This window comes from Oncorhynchus mykiss, chromosome 31, assembly GCF_013265735.2.
Source record: "Oncorhynchus mykiss isolate Arlee chromosome 31, USDA_OmykA_1.1, whole genome shotgun sequence".
Taxonomy (NCBI): domain Eukaryota; kingdom Metazoa; phylum Chordata; class Actinopteri; order Salmoniformes; family Salmonidae; genus Oncorhynchus; species Oncorhynchus mykiss.
Genome location: NC_050571.1, coordinates 34,394,234 through 34,417,669, shown reverse-complemented (window position 1 = coordinate 34,417,669; position 23,436 = coordinate 34,394,234). Strand labels below are relative to the sequence as shown.

Genomic DNA, 23,436 nt, shown 5'->3' with positions numbered 1-23,436 from the left:
AAAAGTGAAAGGTTTGGACGGAGGCCAAAAGTATCCCACCTAAAAAACAAAAACACGCTGCTCCAACCCCATTGTCTTCCGTTTTTTTTCCCAAAAGGGAAACAATGCTATTGCACTGCAGTGGCTCCACTCTGACCCTCAGGGGCCAATTCTATGTGCTGGGAAAACATGCACTCACCTTGGCTTTGGAGAACACGGTGTATTTCAACTTAACATGTCTGCATTGAACTACGTCTCCATAGGTTAAACAGATATCCACGCTTCACTCAGTTAGTGACTCGGAGACAAACGCCAATTGGATTTATAAGCCGTTAAATCGGTCGAGGAGCTGCAGACCAGAACATCCTTAGCCGGCGACGTTGCAGGGCTTCTCGCAAGTTGTCTGTCAAACAAAGCTTGCCTGATAACATTGGCTCAGCGTTCGCTACCTTAAACTAATACAGATACTGTCTGACATGGAATGCTGCTTAATAACCTCCTTGATTAAGAGGATCAGTTGTAGAGTGACGGCCATTTAATCTGCTTCAATCAATCAATCAAATTGTATTTGTCACATGCTATGTAAACAACAGGTGTTGACTAACAGGGAAATGCTTACTTATGGGTATTTTTCCAACAGTTCAGAGTTGGAAATAAAGATTTAAAAAAATACCAAATACAAATTTAAATAGTGACACCAGGAATAATACACAGTGATTTAATGAATAACAATAACGAGTAAAAAATAATATGGTTATATACAGGGAGTACCATTACCGAGTTGATGTGCAGGGAAACAAGGTAATTGAGGCAACTATGTACATATAGGTAAGGGTAAAGTGACTAGGCAACAGGATAGATAATAGACTGAGCTGTAGCAGCAACGTACGTTGTGTGTGTGTGTGTGTGTGTGTGTGTGAGTGTGTGTGTGTGTGTGTGTGTGTGTGTGTGTGTGTGTGTGTTTAGCGTCAGTGTGCATGTGTGCACATGTTATCTGTGTGGGCTTATGTAGTGTGTGTTGAGGTGTCAGTTTAAGTATGTGTGAGTGGAGTCCAATGTATGAGAGTCAGTTTAAAAAAGGGTCAATGCAGGTAGTCCGGTTAGCCATTTGATTAGCTATTTAGCAGCCTTGTTTAGCAGTCTTAAGGCTTGGAGTTGGAAGCTGTTCAGGGACATGATGATTCAGGGCCTGGTGCATTGGCACCACTTGCCGTGCGGTAGCAGAGAGAACAGTCTATGGCTTGGGTGGCTGGAGTCTTTGAAAACCATTTTGGGCCTGGTATAGAGGTCCTGAATGGCAGGGAGCTCGACTCCAGTGATTTACCGGGCCGTACTCACCACCCTCTGCTTCCATAACAACCCGCGAAAACAAAATGATGACTCATTCCTGTTAATCTCATCACGTTGTATGGCATTGGGTCCCGCGTCCTCATCACGTTGTATGGCAATCACATCGCACCACTACTAGGCAGTTTGCTGACTCATATGTTTTGATACTGGTGCCACTGGTTATGTAATTGAATGAGGACAATCTAACTTAATGATATTTATAGTATTCAGTGTTCCATGCATTTCATTTGGGCCTTGGGGGGGGGGGGGGGTCTTAAAAAATCTATTGCCTTTGAATGAGCGAATATGTAAGCAAAGGCTGCCTTATTTTGTACTTTGAAACACCTTCCTTGAAATGATGCACTGTATGATCATAAATTACCTTGTCATATGTTCCTTTCAAAGTCTAAGGCCTATAGTTGGTAATAAATACAACATTGTGAACATGGTCTACTTTACTGAAGGGACAACAACGGATGACTCATCTTTGTAATGACTCAACAGTATAAAGATTAGAGCTTGTGGTTTCTGAGCCCGGTATTTTGGGATAAAAACCTGTTTACTTTTTCCCTGTGTATGTATAATTTATTTTGTGCTGGAATGCAATTTTTGTTTGGGGCGTTTAACTATTTTAAGTGTGTTTGTGCTAACTGCTGTGCTAATCATTGCAGCTGGATGCATTAAGAATTGAGTTGAATCTGCAGGAATTAAATGCATGTTCTTTCTTTGGAATTATTGGGAAAGGATTGTTTCTCACAGGAAGGTTCTATGACAGCAGATATCACCCCACCGCTCATTAGCTAAATATAAGGCTCTTCATTGGACCATAATCCCCTTGTCATCCAAACGAGCAGATAAGTGTTAGTTATGCGGCAAAGAGCTTATGAGCACATGTTTTGAACGATCCTGATCTTTACAAATCAGGAGAGCCCCTCCTGGCTCTAAGGGATGAACTCCATCTTGTCCCTCTGCGTGAGATTCTGGAGTCTCTTGATGTTTTGATTATGCACAGGTTCCAGACCAAGAGAGATTATTCATGGTCACTTTTTCCAAATGTTTTTGATTATATTCTTATTCATCTGTGCCTCCGCACATTAGGCAAGGTTCAAGTATTTGATGCTATTAACAGCTGAATATACATCTGCATGTGAGCCGCGAATTCATTGGTAACACTTTAAATTAACGTGCTATCTAAAGAAGGGTTTGTGAAGTGGCACTTGAAGCCAGCAGATGTTTGAATCTTTTAGAATCTCTGCATTGGAGTTCGTTTTCATCTGCTATTGATTTAAATCCATCCCTCAGGGCCCAGAGAGCCTTATTTCGTCACTCGCTTGGGGAAAGAACGGTTAGATTTCTGCTGAAAATAGCATTTTCTGTTCTCGAATTCCACAGAGTAACTCACCGAGTGCTGCTTGCCTCAAAATAGATACCAGTACCTCAGCAACCAGATTGAATCTATGATATGCAAGACCCCAGGAAGGACACGTTCTGAAGATTCTGTTTCAGAGTTATTGAACTCTTCTGACGTGTTTTGTGTTGATGTGGCAGTATGGCTCAGGAAGTCGGACTTGTGGTGACCAAAGACGTTTGCTGGATTAAATGCAGGGATCTCTTGCTTGAGTCCCTGTAAGGACATAAATTGCTTCAGCATGTAAATGATAAGCCCGCACAATAAGTCATCTCATATGGTACTTTGTTGGTCTGCACTTATCCCTTAGGTCTTTCAAATAAAGCTCTTGGTCTTTTGATATGCTCTCATTCCCTCGTTCTTTTTTTTTCTCTCTCTCTCTCCTTTTATGACCAGGCTCTCCTGCCCTGAGTGGAACGGGTACGGTCACTGTCCTGGTAGATGACGTCAACGACAACGTCCCCGTGTTCACCTCGGCCACCTTCCACACCACCATCCCCGAGGACGCCCCCACCGGCACCGACGTGCTCCTGGTCAACAGCTCCGACGCAGACGTGGGCCTCAACGGTGTCGTAAGGTACAGTCCCCCACCCTATTCCATCCCTAGAGTCATAAGCGGGGCTCCTGTACCCCAAGCCGAACATTTGGTTCGGATCCCCCCTCGCCCTGGTACCCCCAATGGGGAGGCGCAGGGGGGTACGTCAGTTTGCCCCACTTTCCCAAAACATCATAATGAGGATGTTAATTGGCTATGACAGAACTAGTATCAGGGGTGCCATGGGTTCTAGGCCTTAATGGAGAGCATAACCAGTTGCCATCAGTTATTAGTTTCCATTCTCACAGCCCATTAACTTGGGCTTTTTTTGAACTTCTGCTTCTGGACTGTCTGAACCACTTCTGGTTGTAGACAGCTTGGTTGTCTGTGGTCCCAATAAGTCTGTGTTCCATCTGTGTTTACACTTTATTCCATAATTTGTCCCCATTTTATAGGATGCGTTTTCAAAATATGTGCTCTTGTGAGCTGTTTGAATTAAAGCCTCTGTGAGAAGCAACAAAACACAGGAGAAAATGGAATGAGATACAATATTAAGATGAATACCTTAGGAATTGGGTAACGCTTGGCCAATACATTGTACATGGTGCTTTCATCAAACAAAAACCACAGAAAATGTATTAAGTTATTTTATGTCTGTGTTTTTCAATGAAATATACTCTCTGCCTCTTTAAAGCTTAAAACAGTGCCCTCCGTAGGATTATTTTGGCAATGCTGAACAAGATATTTGAATCTGGGCATGTATAGGCAGTAGAAAGCTTACCAGTATGTGTTGCATATTATCACAATATCTAATGTAATGTATGTAGGAAACTGCTCCTCCTGGCGACAGTATAGTAACAGTATTAAGATTGTATTGACTAAAACTAATATTCAAATATTGTCTCGAAGTAGTGTATAACTCATATACATATATATTCCATTGAAAATAAATGAAACATCTCAACTAAAACCAAGCTGTACAAATCTTATCATTTCCCCACTGTGTGTTACTAAAACGTGTCCTCTTCTATGTATCCCTACAGTTACAGTTTGACTGGAGGCAACGGTCAGTTCTCCATCAACCCAGCCACAGGCCAGATCATCACCAGCTCCCTACTGGACCGGGAGGCCAGAGCCAACTATCAGCTCCTAGTTGTGGCCACAGACGGAGGGCAGCCCCTGGGCATGTCCAGCTCTGCCACTGTGTCGGTGGTGGTGGCAGACATCAACGACAACCCTCCCCATTTCCACCACCACCCCTACGTCACACACATCCCCGCCTTCATCTCAGCAGGTGGGTTCAGATGTTATTCATGAATATTCATTTCAAATATTCATGTACTTACAGTATATGTTTAATGATATTATGCTTGTATAATATGTGATTAAATAACTAAAGTATCAACAGTATTTATTTTACCTCCTATGAAATTATTACTTTTGTGGAAAATATTGATGATTAAGCATACATCTGCTGTACAAGTTATTCTGAAGCATTTGGTCTCATTTTGTATTTTTCAGGCAACTTGGTATTCGCTGTGACAGTGACAGATGAGGACGCGGGACCCAATGCTCAGCTCCACTACTCTCTAACTGGCCGCAACTCAGACAAGTTCAAGATTGACCCCTTAAGAGGAGCCATCACAGCCAATGAGAGGTTGACAGGCAGCTCGGAGGTTACCCTCACTGTCCGAGTGAAAGACGGCGGAACCAATCCCAAAACAGACTTGACCACCGTGACCGTCCGGTTTGTGACCGGGGGAGACTTCCCTGTCATCAAGCTGAAGGATACTACTTTCACATTCCCAGAGAGCCAACCCACAAACACGATCATTACCACAGTGACCGGGTCCTCGACACGTGGCGGGGCCCTGTCATACTACATCGCCAGTGGAAACCTGGATAATGCCTTTCACATCGACCAGTTGACTGGAGAGCTGTCAATCAAACATTCACTGGACTTTGAACACATTCAGAAATATGTGCTCTGGATTGAGGCCAGGGACCAAGGATTCCCCCCCTATTCCTCATATGAGAAAGTGGAGATCACAGTGCTGGATGTAAACGACAACCACCCCGTATTTGACAGGGAACCATTACATGCAGAGATACTGGAGAACCTGTCCCCTCAGCGGGTGCTCATTGTGTCTGCTGTGGATCAGGACAGTGGCCTTAACGGCCAGCTGGAATACGCCATAATCGACGGCAACAAGGAGAACAGCTTCAGCGTCAACCGGGCCACTGGTGAAATCCGAACGACCAGGCCTCTTGACAGGGAAAAAGTAGCTCAATATGCCCTTAAAGTGAAGGCCACCGACCGTGGTAACCCTCCCAAAAGCACGGCTGTTAAAGTCCTGATAAACGTGCTAGATGTGAATGATAACGCTCCCAGGTTCTCTAAGATCTTTAGCGCCACAGTGCCCGAAAACGCCCCAGTGGGGTACACTGTCACCAGGGTTACAACCACAGACGAGGACGCAGGTGCTAATGCCATAAGCAAGTATTCAATCACAGACACAAGTCTACCGTTCACTATCAATCCAAGTACAGGAGACATAACAATCAGTAGACCTCTCAATAGAGAAGACACTGACCATTACATTGCCAAAGTCTCTGCCCATGATTCTGGCTGGACAGTTAGCACGGATGTCACAATATTTGTAACAGATGTCAATGATAATGCCCCCCGATTCAGTCGGCCATCTTACTATCTGGACTACCCTGAACTTACAGATGTGGGGTCACTTGTTACTCAGGTGTCTGCGACAGACCCTGACGAGGGCTTCAATGGCAAAATATTCTATTTCATCAGGTCCCAGTCAGAATACTTCAGAATCAATTCAAGCTCTGGAGAAATCTTTATCAAACAGCATTTAAAGTATAAAAACTCAACTGGCAGCAACATAAACATAAATCGTCATAGTTTCATCGTTACTGCTTCAGACCGTGCGCCAAAGCCATTGATGAGTGAAACTACAGTCATTGTAAACATAGTAGATAGTAATGACAATCCACCCAAGTTTGAATTGTCTAGCTACTTTACACCTGTCACTAAAAGCGTCAAAGTTGGCACCAAACTTATCATGGTCATAGCTCTAGACAAGAAAGATTTTGGCCTCAACTCTGAGGTGGAGTACATAATATCAGGAGGGAACAGCTCTAGCAAGTTCAAACTGGATAAACAGAGTGGATGGGTCACTGTCGCCGCCTCACTCACCTCAGATATGAACAAGGTGTTCCTCATGGATGTTACAGCCAGAGACAAAGGCAACCCCCCTCTGACTGCTAGAACCACTGTGAAAGTGGCAGTCACTGAGGAGAACCACCACACACCAGAGTTCTCCCAAAGCCAAGTCACAGCTACCATACCGGAGAGCCTTGCTGTGGGGACAGCCATCAGGACTCTCTCTGCCAGGGACAAGGACAAAGAGATGAATGGGCTCATCGCATACAACATCACTTCGGGCAATGACAAGGGCCTATTTGCCGTGAACAGTAAAACAGGAATCCTGTCTCTGGCCAATCATCTGGACTTTGAGGAAAAGCAAAGATATGAGCTCAGAGTGACAGCCACTGACGGGGGATGGATCGCAAAGACCAGCTACGTCATGGTTACAATCCATGTGACCGACGTGAACGATAACCCACCTATATTTGATCCTGATGAGTATTTCCCTGTGGTACAGGAGAACGTTCCCAGTGGCACCACAGTGGTGAAAATGAATGCCACAGACAGAGATTCTGGGCCCAATGCCGTTATGGCTTACGTGATCCAGTCTTCAGACAGTGACCTCTTTGTAATTGATCCAAACACCGGTGTAATCACCACCCAGGGTTTCCTGGATTATGAGGCCAAGCAGGTCTACCACTTAACAGTGAAGGCCTTCAATGTCCCAGACGAGGAGCGCTGCAGCTTCGCCAACGTCAACATTCAGCTCAAGGGGGCCAATGAATACGTTCCCCGCTTTGTCTCCAAGCAGTACTACTTTGAAGTCTCTGAAGCAGCTCCAAGAGGCACAGTGGTGGGAGAGGTGTTCGCCAGTGACCGCGACCAAGGACATGACGGAGTGGTTTACTACCTAATTTTTGGGAAGAGCAGAAGAAAGGGCTTCAGCATCAACAGGAAAACAGGACAGATCTATGTCACAGGTCCGCTTGATCGTGAGAAAGAGGAAAAGATCTCCCTCAAAGTCCTGGCGAAGAACGCGGGAAGCATCCATGGGGCGGATATCGACGAGGTCTTTGTGAATATCACCATCCTGGATGCCAATGATCCTCCTGTTTTCAGTCAGGAACTGTATGATGTTCAGATCAGTGAGGGTCTCTCCCCTGGCGGCTTGGTCACCTTCGTTAGTGCCCAGGACTCTGACTCTGTCCCAAGCTGGAGCAGATTCTCTTACTCCATAGTCTCAGACTTCAAGAAAAATGTCTTCAACATCAACCCCCAGACTGGCCAAGTGTCTGTTGCAGCTGAGCTGGACAGAGAAACCACTCCTCTGTTCAGCCTGACTCTGCTAGCTGTGGACTCTGGCTCACCCTCGGCAACTGGAAGTGCAACCCTGATCGTGAATCTGGAGGACATTAATGATAACGGTCCTACTCTGATGACGGTGAATGCAGAGGTCATGGAGAACCAGCGAGCCGGGACAGACGTTGCAACTCTTACCTCAACCGACCCAGACCTTTCACCTAATCAAGGTCCGTTCTCATACAGTCTGCTCAGCGCCGGCTCAGCCAACAACTACTTCAGCCTCAGCCCCGCTGGAGTGCTGACCACCAGTCGAGAGATCGACAGGGAGCAGATCAGTGACTTTTACCTCTTGGTGGTGATCAAGGACTCCGGCGTCCCTCAGATGTCCTCCACCGGAACGGTCCACGTAAAAGTCAGTGATCAGAATGATAACCCGTCAGAGCCGCGCTCAGTGGTGATCTATGTCCACTATTTCGGAAACATGTTCCCCGGAGGGTCCCTCGGGGTTGTGAAGCCCCAAGACCCAGACATCCAGGACAGCTTCCATTGCTCCTTGACCCCTCCTTCATCCAGTCTGTTCACCATCCCAACGGGCACCTGTGATCTCAACTCCAAGGCCCGCTCAACAGACGGAACATTCGAATTAGCTGTCCGGAGTAGTGATGGTGTCCATGGCTCTGTCAGCAGTAACGTCCGCGTCTTCTTCATGGGGTTCACCAACGCCACTGTGGACAACAGTATCCTGATTCGCCTCCGTACCCAGGGGGTCACCACCTTCCTCACCAATCACTACCTCAGCTTTGTTCGCATCGCAAACTCACAGCTGGCGGGGCTAGGCACTGGAGTACAGCTGTATGGTGCGTTTGAACTCAACAACCAGACTTTCCTGATGGCTGCCATAAAGCGCAGCCATGGACAGTATGTCAACCCCAGTGGAGTGGCCACCTTCTTTCAGAGCATCAAAGAAGTTCTGCACAGGCAGTGCGGGGTGCAGGTAGACTCAGTGGATCATGACCCCTGCACACGTAACCCATGTCAGAACGGGGGCAGCTGCAAGAAGCGCCTTAGCGTGGGGCCAGATATGAAGACAGAGGAGAGTGTCCCGGTGATCCTTGTCACAAACCACCCCCTCCAGCCATACGCTTGCAGTTGCAGACCAGGGTACGCGGGGGCGCTGTGCGAGACGGATATAGACGAGTGCCTGCCGTCCCCATGCCACAACAGTGGGACCTGCCACAACCTGGTGGGGGGATTCTCCTGCACCTGCCCTGAGGGATTCACGGGCATGGCCTGCGAGAGGGACGTAAACGAATGCCTCTCCAACCCCTGCAAGAACGGGGCGCTCTGCCAGAACTATCCCGGTGGCTTCAACTGCCTCTGCAAATCCGGCTTTGCAGGTACTGTACAACGCCTTAGGAGTCATTTGGATTTTATGAGCAACACAACCACAGATGTTCAGCTAGGCTCAAGTATACACACACTGCACATGAATCCTGCTTGTCCAAGTAAAGTATTTGCCTCCAAACGATTGCAAGAGGTGTTGTAACCCTAGCATACAGGCCTGACTGCCAAACATTTTTGGGTTTTACAATTACTAGTTGGGGGGTATCAGCTTTGATGCATATCATCTTGTCATGTTTACTTTAATAAAAAGGATGATGCGAAATTGAACCCAGTAAGGGCCTTAGTCTCATATAGACTCATATTCCTCTCCATGTCTTTCTTTCTACAGTACTGCATATTTGAGATGTTTAAGGTTCTTTCTATCTTTCTGTAGGTCAAGCATTTAGAGGTTTAATATGCATTGAAGATTGCTCTCCTTAATTTCAAAAAGTGAACTAAATAGTACTAGCCACTGTGTAAATCACCCCCTCCCTGCTTGAATGTAATGCTAAGTTGATGATATGATGAATAAAGTAATATTACTCTTAGTGAAGGGAGAGCACATGGAGAAGCAAAACGAGAGCAGTAGTTTGAATCATGTCTGTTTGGTCAGCTGCTGGCTGTAGTTGCTGAAAGACATTTCCAATGATCAACAGCAGATGTTTTGCCTTTTTTTCACAATGACCTTAACAAATGACCACAAACCTTTTGCGTTTCATCAAGACAAATGGCCCTCCTGAAGAATTGCACCTATTGACATACAGTAGTTTGCATGCCCTCACGTTGAACTCCACACTTCCTGTTTTCCCTGCCTGGTTGTGGTGAAAGAATGTATCTCCTTTAAACTATTTGTCTCATGTTGCAGGAGTCAGTACCTAAAAATACATGACGCTGCAGGTCATTGTCAGTCTCGCCCCTTGCATACCTTGTTCTGTCTGTGTCTATTAATATTGTTTTTCCTTAAGTCATCATATTTTCATCGTGTCTCTTGGCCCCAGAGATCCAATGAAGAGGCTATAGTTGTCAAATCTATATATATAATCTCCCAATGTATTACTTTTTCACTCATCTAAGTTTCAAATAGATTATCCTTACGTTTACAATAGCATAGACCCCCTGTGATTTTAAGTTCCCCCCCCCCCACATTTTCCTTTGTCAACCCCACCTCGTTCATTTGAATTTGTGTTGTTTTGTGAACCCAGGCAAAATGTGTGATTCCATCATCAATCACTGTGAGTGTAACCCATGTTTTAATGGCGGCTCCTGCCAGAACAGAGTGGATGGATATTACTGTCATTGTCCATTTGGTGAGTATTAACGTAGGGGCAACTGCTAGATGATTGAAAACTATCTGGATTGGCAAAAATGACTGTTGCTATCCCCATTGTCATTTATTGTGTCTCCATGTCACATTTATTCACATGTTGTTGAACTGTTTCTCTCTTCTTAGCATGATTAGCGTTAGCCTATGATGGCAGATGGCAACAGATTCCTAGCTATGTGCTGATTTAGTAGATGCAGCATGGTGAATTATTCATGACTTCCCTGTTTGATTTGTATTCATTCCTTTCGTCCTCAGGGGTCTTTGGAAAACACTGTGAACTCAACAGCTACGGCTTTGAGGAGCTGTCCTACATGGAGTTTCCTAGCCTGGATCCCAACAATAACTACATCTACATCAAGTTTGCCACACTGAAGAGCAACGCTCTCCTCATGTACAACCATGACAACCAGACCGGAGACAAGGCGGAATTCTTGGCTCTGGAGATCTTTGAGGGACAGATGCGCTTCTCGTTTAACTTGGGTAGCGGGACCTATAAATTAATGACCATGATAAAGGTTGCAGATGGACAGTTCCACACGGTTATTGCAAGGAGAGCTGGAATGGTGAGAGTCATTTCTATGTTATGTATATGGCTGTACCAAGCTGTCTTTATTTGTTTTTGCACCATAAACGGTTGGGAAAATATATTTTATTGTAAGTTTTAATGGTTTGATGGGACCTTAATTGCAAAAATGTAGAGGGGAAAATCCTAAAGCCACCAGATGTACATAGCAGATTAGTTTATGATTCAATAGCAGTTATGACCTCCTGGGTTTTTATAGCCGAGAGCAGCGTCCACATTTGGCCTCGTCGTCTTTCTTTGCACCAAAAGATGATAATTAAACTGCCCACACAGTGGTAGTTCTGTATAGGGTTTTCACAGTTTGTAATTATATTTGATTGCTTGTTGTGATTTACAATATAACCTCCAGAATAGCGTCAGACACTGAAACTCCTTGTATTTGAATCTAGTCATTTCTCTGCCAGTTTCTCAATGGCGGGGAGAGAAAAAAATCAGCAGCCTGTCCAAAGTTTTATAATGTAAGTCTCCTGCTGGACATCAGATCTGTCATTTCTCACCCTGCACTGGGATTTCATAGGAAACTGGTAAAATCGTTAAATTGTCCGCGTTGAGATGTGCAGAGTGACAGAATGGAAAGGTGTGACAGAATGGCAAGGTACACAACATGCATTGAGAAATGCGATGCTGCCCTTACTGCACTGCAAATATTACGCGTAGGTTGAGGAATGACCATGTTGAGGCTCTTAGCCGAGCTAGAAGAATGGAAGCAGAGCGGGCACGTTTCGTGCCTGAAGTGCCAAGTCCCTGAGGCGGTGTAAAACGAACCTGATCAGTGTGATTGGAGAAGGTGATGTGGGTCATTGAGGTTGTCCCGTGAAGGCCTTTTTTTTTTTCAGATCCTCCACTTTTGGATTCTGAGCAGATGAAAACCAGACACCGTTCGTAGTAATGTATGACGCACCGAGAGTCAAGGACACTGTTGTTTATATGAGAAGCATATTTTAGATCACCCTACTGAAATCGGCACCCCAACAAGCATTGTTTAATTGTTTTTACTCTGTTATTATAGCTTTATTATTACAGCAATGGCAATGAGAATAGTATGACCACTAAGTTAAGAACACTAATGTAGTTTACATTTGTTATACAGTCCTGTCTCAATTTAACTGCAACAATTGTGGTCTCATTCTTCTCAAGGCTATTTTTGCCTTATTTCTGTTTGTCTTGTCATGAATGAGAGTGGTTTTAGGCCTCACATAAAAAAAATCTACAACTGGTTTACACCCTTTAGCATCTACATTCTGTTGTTTTCCTCCTCAACAAGTGTTAAACTTGACCTTTTCACACAAATAATCCAACAATAGTGTGTTTCTGTAGACAATGGCATGTTTCTGTAGTGTTCAACAGCAGCCATCTTTCTGGATTTGTCATCTAGAAGGTTGGTCATGAGAAAATGATGCTGTTCAGTGACATCACTGATTTTGTTAACCCTGTTTCATTTACCTTCTTCCAAGTTAACCAAACAAAAATAATGCTCCTGGTAGTTATTTTTTTTTTTTTCCAATCGTGTGAGACACTTGACAGTGTGTGTATGCTGCGGTTTGGCTGCAGGGACTTTGATCTGAGAGAAAGGCATTAATAAAATGCCCATCTGGCTCTGACGTGTAGGTCTAGCCCTTCAACAATAGCGACAAAGCCCAGAGACAAATTACTCTTGTTTCCCTTGTTGCTTTTTCGCTTCGTAAAACGTTTCTGTGTTAGCAATTACCTCAGGAGACCGAGAAGGGGAGGGGTCACGCTCTCCGCCATCTCTTGGATGATTTGTGCTCACGCTCCAAGCAGGCCGCTCCGTGTTTACCTAAGATCCTGGTGTAGGTGGAGCATGCGGTCATGGTTTTTCAACTCGTTCACACACTTTCCATTTCTCTTGCCACCTCTTTTTTTTCCACATCAGTCAAGCTTCAGAGACACATAGGGAAAGTAGAACAATTATTAGCATTGGTTAAGGGTGAAAGTCATATCTTAGGGATTCTCAGATTAATATTTAAGTCTACTGTACCTCCCATCTTCATAATGATGGTTTCAAATACAGTATGCTATCAAACGACATTGATTGTGACGTACAAAATCAGTCATGTAGTTATCTGTAAACTGGAGTGCTCGTCTGAGTAAGATATGACCGTCTGAGCTGGTACAACTATCAGGAAGGAACAACGTGTGTGGTGATTTGTTGTGTGCTACTACAGTATATGTACTGTACAGTCCAAGGAGAATAACGTGTGTGTGTGTGTGTGTGTCTGCTCCCCTCGTCATGCAGGCTGCGTCCCTGACAGTCGACCTGTGTGGAGACGATCAGGAGCCAGGCTACTGTGCTGTGAGCAACGTGGCTGTGCATACTGACTGGTAAGAACACATAAAGTAGAGCTTAGCACACACCCTGGCAGAGTACACACAGAAGAGAATTTGGGTATAGAGGAAGTATTTATTTCCAAATGCAAATGTTCATAGTATACTGTATCTATAGTAATGAGAGAGAAAAACAGAATTCCATTTGAAGCTGTTTACTTTCAGAGTGGCTTACCACCTTCAATGTATGCAAATATCATCATTAGTCACTATCTAAACAATGCAGCAATATCTCAAATCTCTGCAAAGAATGGAACAATCTGTGGGCACATCCATCACCTTGACTGTTCTCAATGAACCCTTGCATATCCAGCTAGCCTAGTGTAAATCATAGTGTATGTAAACACGTACATGGACATCACTTGTACCGTTTAGCATTGTGAGAGGCCCAGAGTGAAAGGCCGTCTGGACCCGGGGGGGGGGGGGGGGGGGGGGTGTATGCGAGACTCTGTGCGAGCGATCTGGCAGATGAGGAATGGTCCGGGAAGGTCATTGTCATTGTGAGAGGTGCTGACCTCCAGCGGCTTCTCCTTCTCCTTCTCGCAGGATCCTAGACGTTGGGCCCAACAGGCTCTCGGTGGGAGGCGTCAGGTCAGTAGAGCCCGTCCTTCACCGCCGCGGCCAGGTTGCCACCCACGACTTTGTGGGCTGCATCATGGAGTTTGCTGTCAACGGCCGCCCGCTGGAGCCCAGTCAGGCCCTGGTATCTCATGACATCCTTGACAGGTCTGGTTCCCTCCCTCCCTCCTTCTCTTCTTCTTTTCTGTCTTTCCCTACACCCCCTCCATCCCTCTCAATCCCCCTAAAACCCCAAACTCTCCCAGCAGGATATCTGGTCATTCTCTGAAGCTCTCAACCCTCAAGAACAGCTGAAGAGCCATCTTTGATATAAATAGCAGATGTACAGTTTTTGGAAATAGTAATCGTAGAATGGAAATTCTTTCTCTTAGTTGGTTGTGAATAATGGCGAGGATAGATCTTTTAATATGCTAATTCCCTGGATCTTTTATGTTTTTTTTGTATTGTGGGAATCTCATCTGCCGTGTCCTATTGAGGGCCGGCTGTCCACCAGGGGGGCAGACTTGTGTGTGCCTGTCTGACTGTCTGTTTGTTTGTAGATGTCCCAGACTGGAGGGAGCCTGCACAGCCAACCTCTGCAGACACGGGGGCACCTGCATTGACTACTGGTCCTGGCAGCAGTGCAAATGCATGGAGGGCTTCACCGGAAAATACTGCGAGAAATGTACGAATAATTTGGAGGGGAATTTTGTCATACACTTCTGAATTTGACCATCACTCAGAAGGCAGATGGTATCATTTCCTTTGACTTGTGCTTTTCATTCTTTCATAGACATCACGGCCGACACGGCTCTCTCACTGGATGGGACTGGACGCCTTGACTACGCCATGCGCCAGAGCCCCAAACGGGACATCCTGCTGCGCCAGAGCCTCATGGGCTTGACCTCTGACCTCTCTGGGCCCAGCAGCCTCAAGGTTAAGTTCCGCACCCGCAGCAAGAGTGGCACCCTGCTCCACATCCAGGAGAGCAGCAACTACACCACCATCAAGGTAAAGGAAGTCTCCACAGAGCGAAACCCTATCGGGTAACAAGCCACACACAGTACAAATACTGTATGCATGCAGAGATGCGCTTCTAGTGCTAATGTGTTTGTCTGTTTTGCTTTTCCCAAACCATTCTTCTATACTTAGATTTGTCACTCACACGCGTTCATTTGTGTCTGTTTCTCCATCTGCCACTCGGTCCACACTTAAACATGTCACACGTATGCACAATCCTCCCTTTTAACCCCCACCCCCTGAGTCAAAGCTATAAGGGGATCTGTGTCTTTATCACCTCCTCTCATTACCCTTACATATACGCTCCTTCATTCTGCTGATATAGAGTTCAAGGCTTTGACTGATCCGGGGCAGCTGTCCGAGGGCCCAAGCTCTTATTCATCCTTTTCCTTTTTCCCCCAGTCCGCTTCCCTTCCCTCTAGGACACACCGGGTCTCTCTGGTTGTGTTTTCCGGTGCAGTGCGTGTCCCCCCAGAATCCCCCCTACCATTACTACTATACGGCCCAAAAAACAATATTGAATGTACTGCTTGACCCCCCCCCCAAAAAAAAATATATGCATAGGGTATAAATAACGTGATGTAAAAGAGATAAGTTAAATTGGTTCTCCAGATCTCGTTTCCTGTGTTTTTGGCTCGTGTGATTTTATTTTTTTCCATTTCCAGATTTTCGTCGTGGGCCTTTAAAATCAATTCTTCCTGAAGCTACATACCATTGCTGATGTTTTGTTTCTTTGAAGGGGAGGCAAAAGAGGTTACTTTTCCACTTTAGGCTGAAATATATGAGATTACCATATACAATGCCTGGCACACTGTCATTTTGATTAATTACTTCTATATGATTCACTCTGTTTCGTATGGATATAGTTTATGCATATTGAAGGTAATAGTATGAAAGTTCCTGCATGCCTAATATGATCATCATAATAATAGCTGGTTTACTGGTATTTGGCATATGCAACCTTTACCTCTGCACTGCAAGAGTCGTTGTTGTAAAGGAAAATGTGTTTTCAATCAACGTAACAGGTATAATAACGATACTGTAAATTAAATAGATTATTAGTATTACAAAACAAGAACAGCTCTCCAACTGAAACAAAACATCAACAACATCTCTGAGTTGGGAATTATCAGAGCATACAATCACATCATCATGCTTATCACATTTCTCCACTCTTTCCTTCTCAACAAACATGTATAATACAGTATCAGTCTGTCTGCCGGGCCTGCATTCCTGTCTGTCTGTGTCCATCCGTCTGTCCAATCCATCCGTCTGTCCACGTCTGCATATCTGTCCATCCATCTAACTCAGTCTCTGTCTTTTTCCCTCCCAGCTGAAGAACGGCAATGTCCACTACATATCTGATGCTGGTGTGGGGGGTAAGGTGGAGAGGACCCTGGGAGAGATGGTCCTATCAGATGGCCAGTGGCACGTCCTGCAGGTCTTCAAGAACGGCTCTTCAACCTCCCTCCACGTGGACGGGGCACTCCTCAAGCTCATCCAGCACCCCACGCAGGACTTCGGGGGTCTCAACGTCCTGACCATGTCCCTCGGTGGAGTCCCCTCTGGGCCCACCCAGCAGAAAATTGCATCAGGTGAGGTGGTGATGTGTGAAGTTTCTGTTATTGTCATACAGTATGTGAATGGTAGATACCTTTTTCAATTAATATAAGGTCTTCTGTTGAATCAGACCATATTAGGTGATGTTGCAGTCCTGCTCTCTGGAGCAAGTGTAAATTGTGTTTTATTTGACATTGGACAAATTGTAGAAGAGAGTTAATGTTGCTCTCTTTTACAGATCATTTCTAGACAATAGCTAATGTGAAAGTAGTTTGATTAGGTGGGGAGCCCTGCCTTTGATGCTTTCATGTTTTCATGTTATTGCCATGGAATCTTGTCTTGGATTAGATCTAAATCAGATCAGATGTCACATATCAAATGTTTTCGGACTTGAAAATAGTTTGGATAGGGTGAACGAGAGGGCTTCCAGGGGGAAGGGATACACCACTGTACATTTCAGACTTTTAATGGAAAGAAAATGAAAGAAAATGAAAAAAAAAAGCAATTTTATTGATTTGTTGGCCTCTTTCACACAATAAGGTAAAGATATACTTCAAAATAAACGTGCATGCCTATGGCAGGCTGACTTGCCTAGCACAAAGATTATCTGGTCCCGGTTTCTTGGGGCCACACTACACCAAATAGGAACTGACCCTCGCTTAATATGCATGTAGAAGCATTTGTGGTCTGGTGTGCATTCAACTAGTAAGGATCTAATGAATAGAACAAAATGGGATAAATTCAATAAACATGTGTTTACATCTGTGAGGGAACTTTGTGAAGCAAAATGAAAGCGAAGGTTTGAATTAGTCACCAAAACATTTCTTCCAGATGGATGTCTTGAAGCGATACAAGGTCTGAAGATTGTCTGGCATCCACCTCCTATGTTTTTGAAAATAATTATTTGGCTTCTCTCAGAGTTGCCAACGATTTATTTACGTGTTTGAGAATGTGATTTGTCGAGGTGTTTTCCATGAGGACATTTCATTGAGATTTTGGCCGATGCTTAACCAATTTGCCGACTAAACAAAATTCCTCCAGTTCTGATTATAGCTTTCAGTTCCTGTTTACAAGTTGGCGATCCCAGCCACTTGGCACAATCTGAAAAGCGCTCAAACTTCATTCAGAAATTATAACTGTGTTGTCTTAATAGTCGTCCAGGAGTGCTTCCTGTTTTTTGAACACCTCTTCCTCTCCCCATTCTTCCCACAGGCTTTGACGGCTGCCTGGCCTATGTGAAGTACAATGGGGAAAATCTTCCCTTCAGCGGAGATCACAGCACTGTCACCATCTCCAAGACCAGCCCAGCCGTCAAGATTGGCTGCAGAGGGCCCAACCTGTGTGAGAGCAGCCCATGCTGGGACGGCCTGATGTGCGTCAACCAGTGGTACACCTACCAGTGCCTCCCGCCCGGCGAATGCGCCTCGAACCCCTGCCAGAACCGAGGGAGCTGCGTCCCTGGCCCCCACTCTAGTTACACCTGCGTCTGCTCTGAATTCTACACTGGCAAGACCTGCGAGACCCTGGTGGCGTGCCTGGGGGTTCAGTGCCCTCAGGGTACACTCTGCAAGACAGCCAACAACGGCGGCTTCATCTGCAGCCCAAGCCCCACGGCCACGGAGCTGACCTTGCCCATCTGGGCGGTACCGGCCATTGTGGGCAGCTGTGCCACAGCCCTGGCCCTGGTGGTGCTCAGTCTGATCCTCTGCAACCACTGCAAGGGCCGCAACAAGACCAACGTGCCAAAGGAGGAGAAGCAGCCCAAGGAGAAGAAGAAGAAGAAGAAGAAGAAGAAAGGGAGCGAGAACGTGGCGTTTGACGACCCAGATAACATCCCGCCGTACGGCGACGACATGACTGTGAGGAAGCAGCCTGAGGGCAACCCCAAGCCAGACATCATCGAGAGGGAGAACCCCTACCTGATCTATGACGAGACAGACATCCCCCACAACAACGAGACCATCCCCAGCGCCCCGTGTGCCCCTTGCCAGATGCCTGAGGCAGATATCGAACACTATGACATAGACAATGCCAGCAGCATCGCCCCGTCCGACGCCGACATCATTCAGCATTACAAGCAGTTCCGCAGCCACACGCCCAAGTTCTCCATCCAGAGACACAGCCCTCTGGGCTTCGCCAGACAGTCTCCCCTGCCCTTGGGGGCCACGAGCTACAACTACCAGCCCCAGTACAGCCAGGCCCTGAGGTCCACCCCTCTCAGCCACTCAGCCTGCCCCACACCCAACCCCCTCTCCAGGCACAGCCCGGCTCCCTTCACCAAGCCCTCGTCCTTCTACCGCAACACCCCCACTAGGGAGCTGAACCTGGCCCGCCGGGATGGAAGCCCCCTGGACCTGCACCACAACGAGATAGGCCAGCCGGGTGCCATGTTCAACTACGCCACCCGGCTGGGCCGCCGCAGCAAGAGCCCCCAGACCATGGCGGGCCACGGCTCCCGGCCGAGCAGCCGGCTCAAGCAGCCCATTGAGCAGATCCCTCTGGAGACTGGACCCCCTGTGGGGCTGTCCATCGAGGAGGTGGAGCGGCTCAACACGCCGCGGCCCCGCAACCCCAGCATCTGCAGCGCCGACCACGGCCGCTCCTCATCCGAGGAGGACTGCCGGAGGCCCATGTCGCGGGTCCGCAACCCGGCCGACGGCATCCCCGCCCCCCCAGAGTCATCATCTGAGAGTGACTCGCACGACTCCTTCACCTGCTCCGAGATGGAGTACGACCGGGAGAAGCCCGTGGCCTACAGCTCCAGGGTTCCCAAGCTGTCGCAGGTCAACGAGTCGGACGCCGACGATGAGGACTACGGTGGGCGACTCAAGCAAAGGCGTTACTCTAGCCGGTGGGCCGAGGGCGGGCCCGCTGCACAGGCGCCGATGACGGACCATTACACTTTGCCCCACAAACTGGGCCAGCAAGCTGGGGGCTTCAACTGGGACAACCTGTTGAACTGGGGCCCCGGCTTCGGCCATTACGTGGATGTGTTCAAGGACCTGGCCCTGTTGCCGGAGAACGCAGCTGCAAAAGAGATGGACATTGAGATGAACAGTGGGGACGGGTCAGTGACCATTCTGAATGAAGGGGAGGCCGAGCAATATGTATAAGACTATTTATTACAATCCCGTACAATATGGTATGTTCTCTGAAAGACAAACTAAGACAATGTATATAAGAAGAAGAGAACATTGGACTAGCAGTCTCCATGAATGTCTTTGTGCAGTAAGGCAGAAAGGGACACCTGTAATATTACTTCGAACGGAGTGTAAACCTCCTGGAAGAGTTTACCAGTCCTTTCCAGACCTCATACTGTAACTGTACAATCATTCATCTCTTTAAGGCGTCATTATGCGAAATACATTAACACCAAATGGTTGGAACAAAGAGCCTGTGTCTGAATTCAATTTAGGTACTGCAAAGCTCCATTTTATCTTAATCAAAATGTTTCTGGTCTGTATTACCAATAATGCCACTCCTTTGCAAGACTTCTGTTACATTCATTGTGAGAGATAAGCGATAACGTTGAAACACTTTGCAGGAGAAATTCCAAAGGCCATAGCAATAGAAACCCAGCCGGGGTCTTTTTTTTTTTGTCCCGATTCTCATTTTTAAAAGGAAGCATGTGTGTTTTGATCCCACTGCACCTGTAAGCATCAAGATACAGCCCTAGGTGCGAAAATGAGCGCACCACTTTGTTCGCACGGTAATCGAGGCCTGCCGATGTTATGACACGAGCACAAGTAACCACTTTCTCTGGCTGTATGTGCTCACAGATGACCGGCTAAGCACTCCAAGACCTAAGATTAATCAAGTCCCTGCCTTACCGACATTTGAGGATGGAGAATGGGGAGGTTACTGTTGGTTCTGTTGGCTGGGGGTGGGAAGGTTCTGGGGTGAATAGTCTGGGTCACAATCCTCCGAGCTGGAGTGTTATTCGACCAGCCAAAAGGTTTGGACAAGGCTAGCTGATCCATCCGGTCTTGACATGACCCCGCCCTACTAAGACTATGAACTTGTGTACATTTTTTTTATTCATGGGAAATCATGGAAGTTATAGTTGTCAGTGTTTTTGTCCATTCTTTTTAAATGTATGGTTTCTACTTTTTGTACTGTTTTATTAACTTAAGTGACTTAAGCAGTGTTTTATGGATATGTTCACCTGCTCGAGTGTATGTTCTTACTTTCAGGGAAAGTAAGATCGAAGACTTATTTTTTACATTTGTTACGTATGTAACATCAATATTTTCCACTTTTGATAAAACTATAACATGCTTTGTAAATGTAAAAAGCCAATAACAGAATAAAAAGTATTTATTTAAAGGGTCTCTTTCAATACAAGGTGAGCACACCATGCGGTAAGCAATCTCACTGCAATCCTATGGGGGCTGTCTAAAAATAACGCAAACTTAAAATAGGAACCTTTGAGCTTATATAGCAGCTCAATAATGTGGGTAGTAAGGTATTTTATACTCTAAGGACTCTAAGCCTGTTGTGGGCTGAATTGAACAAAACATTTCAAAAGGCCATTGAGTACCTAAATGAAACTGAGCCACGGTGCTGGCAGCCAAGCACAACATCCAGCGGACTTTGCGACGCAGGGCCCTTGTATTGCTTTCAACAATTATTTACATCTGGCTTATTCAGCAGAACCATTTTTTTCGTAGCCTGGTGATCCGGTATGCAACATGCTTATCTTCTCTGTCATCGAGAAAGAGAGAGAGAGAGAGAGGCCATGGAAACAAGCGAGGAGTGACAACTCAAATCTGGTGGATTACTGTGGGCTCCTGGAGAGGTTCAGTCCTGCCGAGGCCAATGTTGACGAAGCCTGCTTGGGAATGCTGTACCATGCTGATGCTGAAATAATAATAACACGCATAATGACAATGACAACACGTGAAAAAGAACCTGGAGTAAATACAAGAGAAGATTAATTCAAAATGAACCTCACAGCATCTCTCTCTCTTTACTGTTTGTGAGACTGGCATGTCAGGGTATCAAATTGAATAGAGGGGTCAAAGATTGCGTAGCAATGCACTCCAACTATATGTGAATTAGAAAGGGAGACAAACGCCTATAGGTGAGAGGGAAACAGGGCTGCATTAAGGGAGTATTGTCCTACTAAATAAAACTAGAGAAATGGGTAGACACTGTATACTTGTCGTAGAAGGATTTGTTGTAGTTGAAAAGTTGACAAAATTGTGTTGTTGAATTGTCTTATCGTAATAATTGCCACTAGCTGGTTATGAAATGGAATTGCTACAGTGTATACCGTATATTTCTGAGGAACATAAGATAGAACACTGGATAAACACCGTTAATGTTATTTCAATGGAGTCAAATGGACAAACACTCGTAGGGCTTTATTCAATCCGTATCGCAGAAGTTCGGCGTTACAGCGTGATTGAAAATTAGGGGGTCTCTCCAACGCTTAACACGCGTTACAGATTTCGTGACAGAAATGTGAAAGATAATTTCCGATTGAGGTGACGAATGCAGCGTTTACTGTGAATGCCGTGTCCGCGGGAACATTGACTTTCAATGTCAATTGGGCTTTACGGCTGAATTTCCGCGTTAGCGGAGGCCGCGTTCACAGTAAGCGATATATATATGTCGGCTCAATCTGAAATGACCTTTACATTTCTAAGGCGCAATCCGTAACGCTTCAGAGATACAGATTTAGTAGAGGCCCCTAGTCAAGCACAACTTCACATGATTACATTTGTTAGTTTAGCAGTGCAGGGTGACTTAAGTTATCAACGTTCGCCACATGAAGTTATCAACGTTCGCCACATGAAGTTATCAACGTGTCAAGTTAAAATTGGAACAAATTGTTTTCCAAGCGAGTGATAATGACGGAGATGCCAACAAGGCGTTCCTGATGTTCTGTATCTCCCCGTGCCAAAACTTTTTTTGTCTTGACTGAAGGCGCGAAAGGAGCTAGAGGCAATTTCCCATGCAGCTTAGTGGTGAGCGAAACCATTTTAAAGTCAACAAGTGTCATCGAAATAAAACTGCCGTTAAAATGCTTCACTATTTTAAAATCCACAAGTGTCATCGAATGAAATTGCCATTACAATGGTTTTGATCTACTCTGTTTACTTTGACTTGTCCTCAATGTTTATAAGAGGATGTGGTGTGGCAATATTATTGACTTTCTTAAATCATCCAGTTCGTTCAAAATCCTCCCAGAGCTTGTTTATAAAGATTGATTATTCCTAAGACTCCGGCGTCATGAGGCACGATGAAACTATAACAGCTTTCCTTAGGCTTAAATGATGTGGCTTTTAATTAAAAGCATTGTCAGAGGAACATCAGCCTTATTCACTAACAAGACTCAGAGTTGTTGGCTGATCCTAAAATCTATTCTGGGAAGTGGCCTGCCTATCTTGCATGTAGTTAAAGCGCAAGAGGATAATCTACTGACTGGAACATCATACGAAGAGTTTAGTTCCAAAATGCTATATCCATTCACTTTTCACATTTGTTTGTTTTATTATCAGAAATGATTGCTTTTGGGTACCTGTTTTGTCTGTGAAATATATTACTGTTCTCAGATTTTTAATTCCTAGATTTTGAATGTGTATTAAAATGGATTTTGTTGCAGAACGCTATATGCTGTATACATTGCTTAGCTGGAATGGAATGTTTGTTTCCTGTATACTTTTACATACATAACTCATATTACTGCATTGATTCATTTAAATAAATTATTTTGTTAAAATATTGACGTCACAAATGTATCATTTGTACCGGTCTTTGTTAAAAATGTGACTATTTGTCTGACTATGTCAAAACTATAAGTGCAAAACATGTCTCAGAGTGAGGGCATATATGTAGCGTTTTGCAACAAAACATAGATTATTTATCTCTCTGAAATGAAATGATCTAGTGATACGTTTCAAACTAATACATGTCTGTCATTGAACAACACCAT

The 23,436-nt window shown here is 45.4% G+C and overlaps 1 protein-coding gene across 1 annotated transcript in view; it reads left to right on the top strand.

Moving 5' to 3' along the window:
* LOC110505081 (protocadherin Fat 4) overlaps nucleotides 1-23,225 on the top strand; it is a 98,278-nt gene extending 75,053 nt beyond the window's left edge. The window contains exons 7-17 of the mRNA XM_021584041.2: nucleotides 3,113-3,293; nucleotides 4,295-4,545; nucleotides 4,773-9,119; nucleotides 10,308-10,412; nucleotides 10,685-10,992; nucleotides 13,270-13,355; nucleotides 13,905-14,084; nucleotides 14,477-14,601; nucleotides 14,710-14,927; nucleotides 16,270-16,531; nucleotides 17,709-23,225. Of these exons, the coding sequence (XP_021439716.2) occupies nucleotides 3,113-3,293; nucleotides 4,295-4,545; nucleotides 4,773-9,119; nucleotides 10,308-10,412; nucleotides 10,685-10,992; nucleotides 13,270-13,355; nucleotides 13,905-14,084; nucleotides 14,477-14,601; nucleotides 14,710-14,927; nucleotides 16,270-16,531; nucleotides 17,709-19,609 (7,964 nt within the window). The 3' untranslated portion in view covers nucleotides 19,610-23,225. The remainder of the gene's footprint in view (nucleotides 1-3,112; nucleotides 3,294-4,294; nucleotides 4,546-4,772; nucleotides 9,120-10,307; nucleotides 10,413-10,684; nucleotides 10,993-13,269; nucleotides 13,356-13,904; nucleotides 14,085-14,476; nucleotides 14,602-14,709; nucleotides 14,928-16,269; nucleotides 16,532-17,708) is intronic.
* Nucleotides 23,226-23,436: the final 211 nt, after the last annotated feature.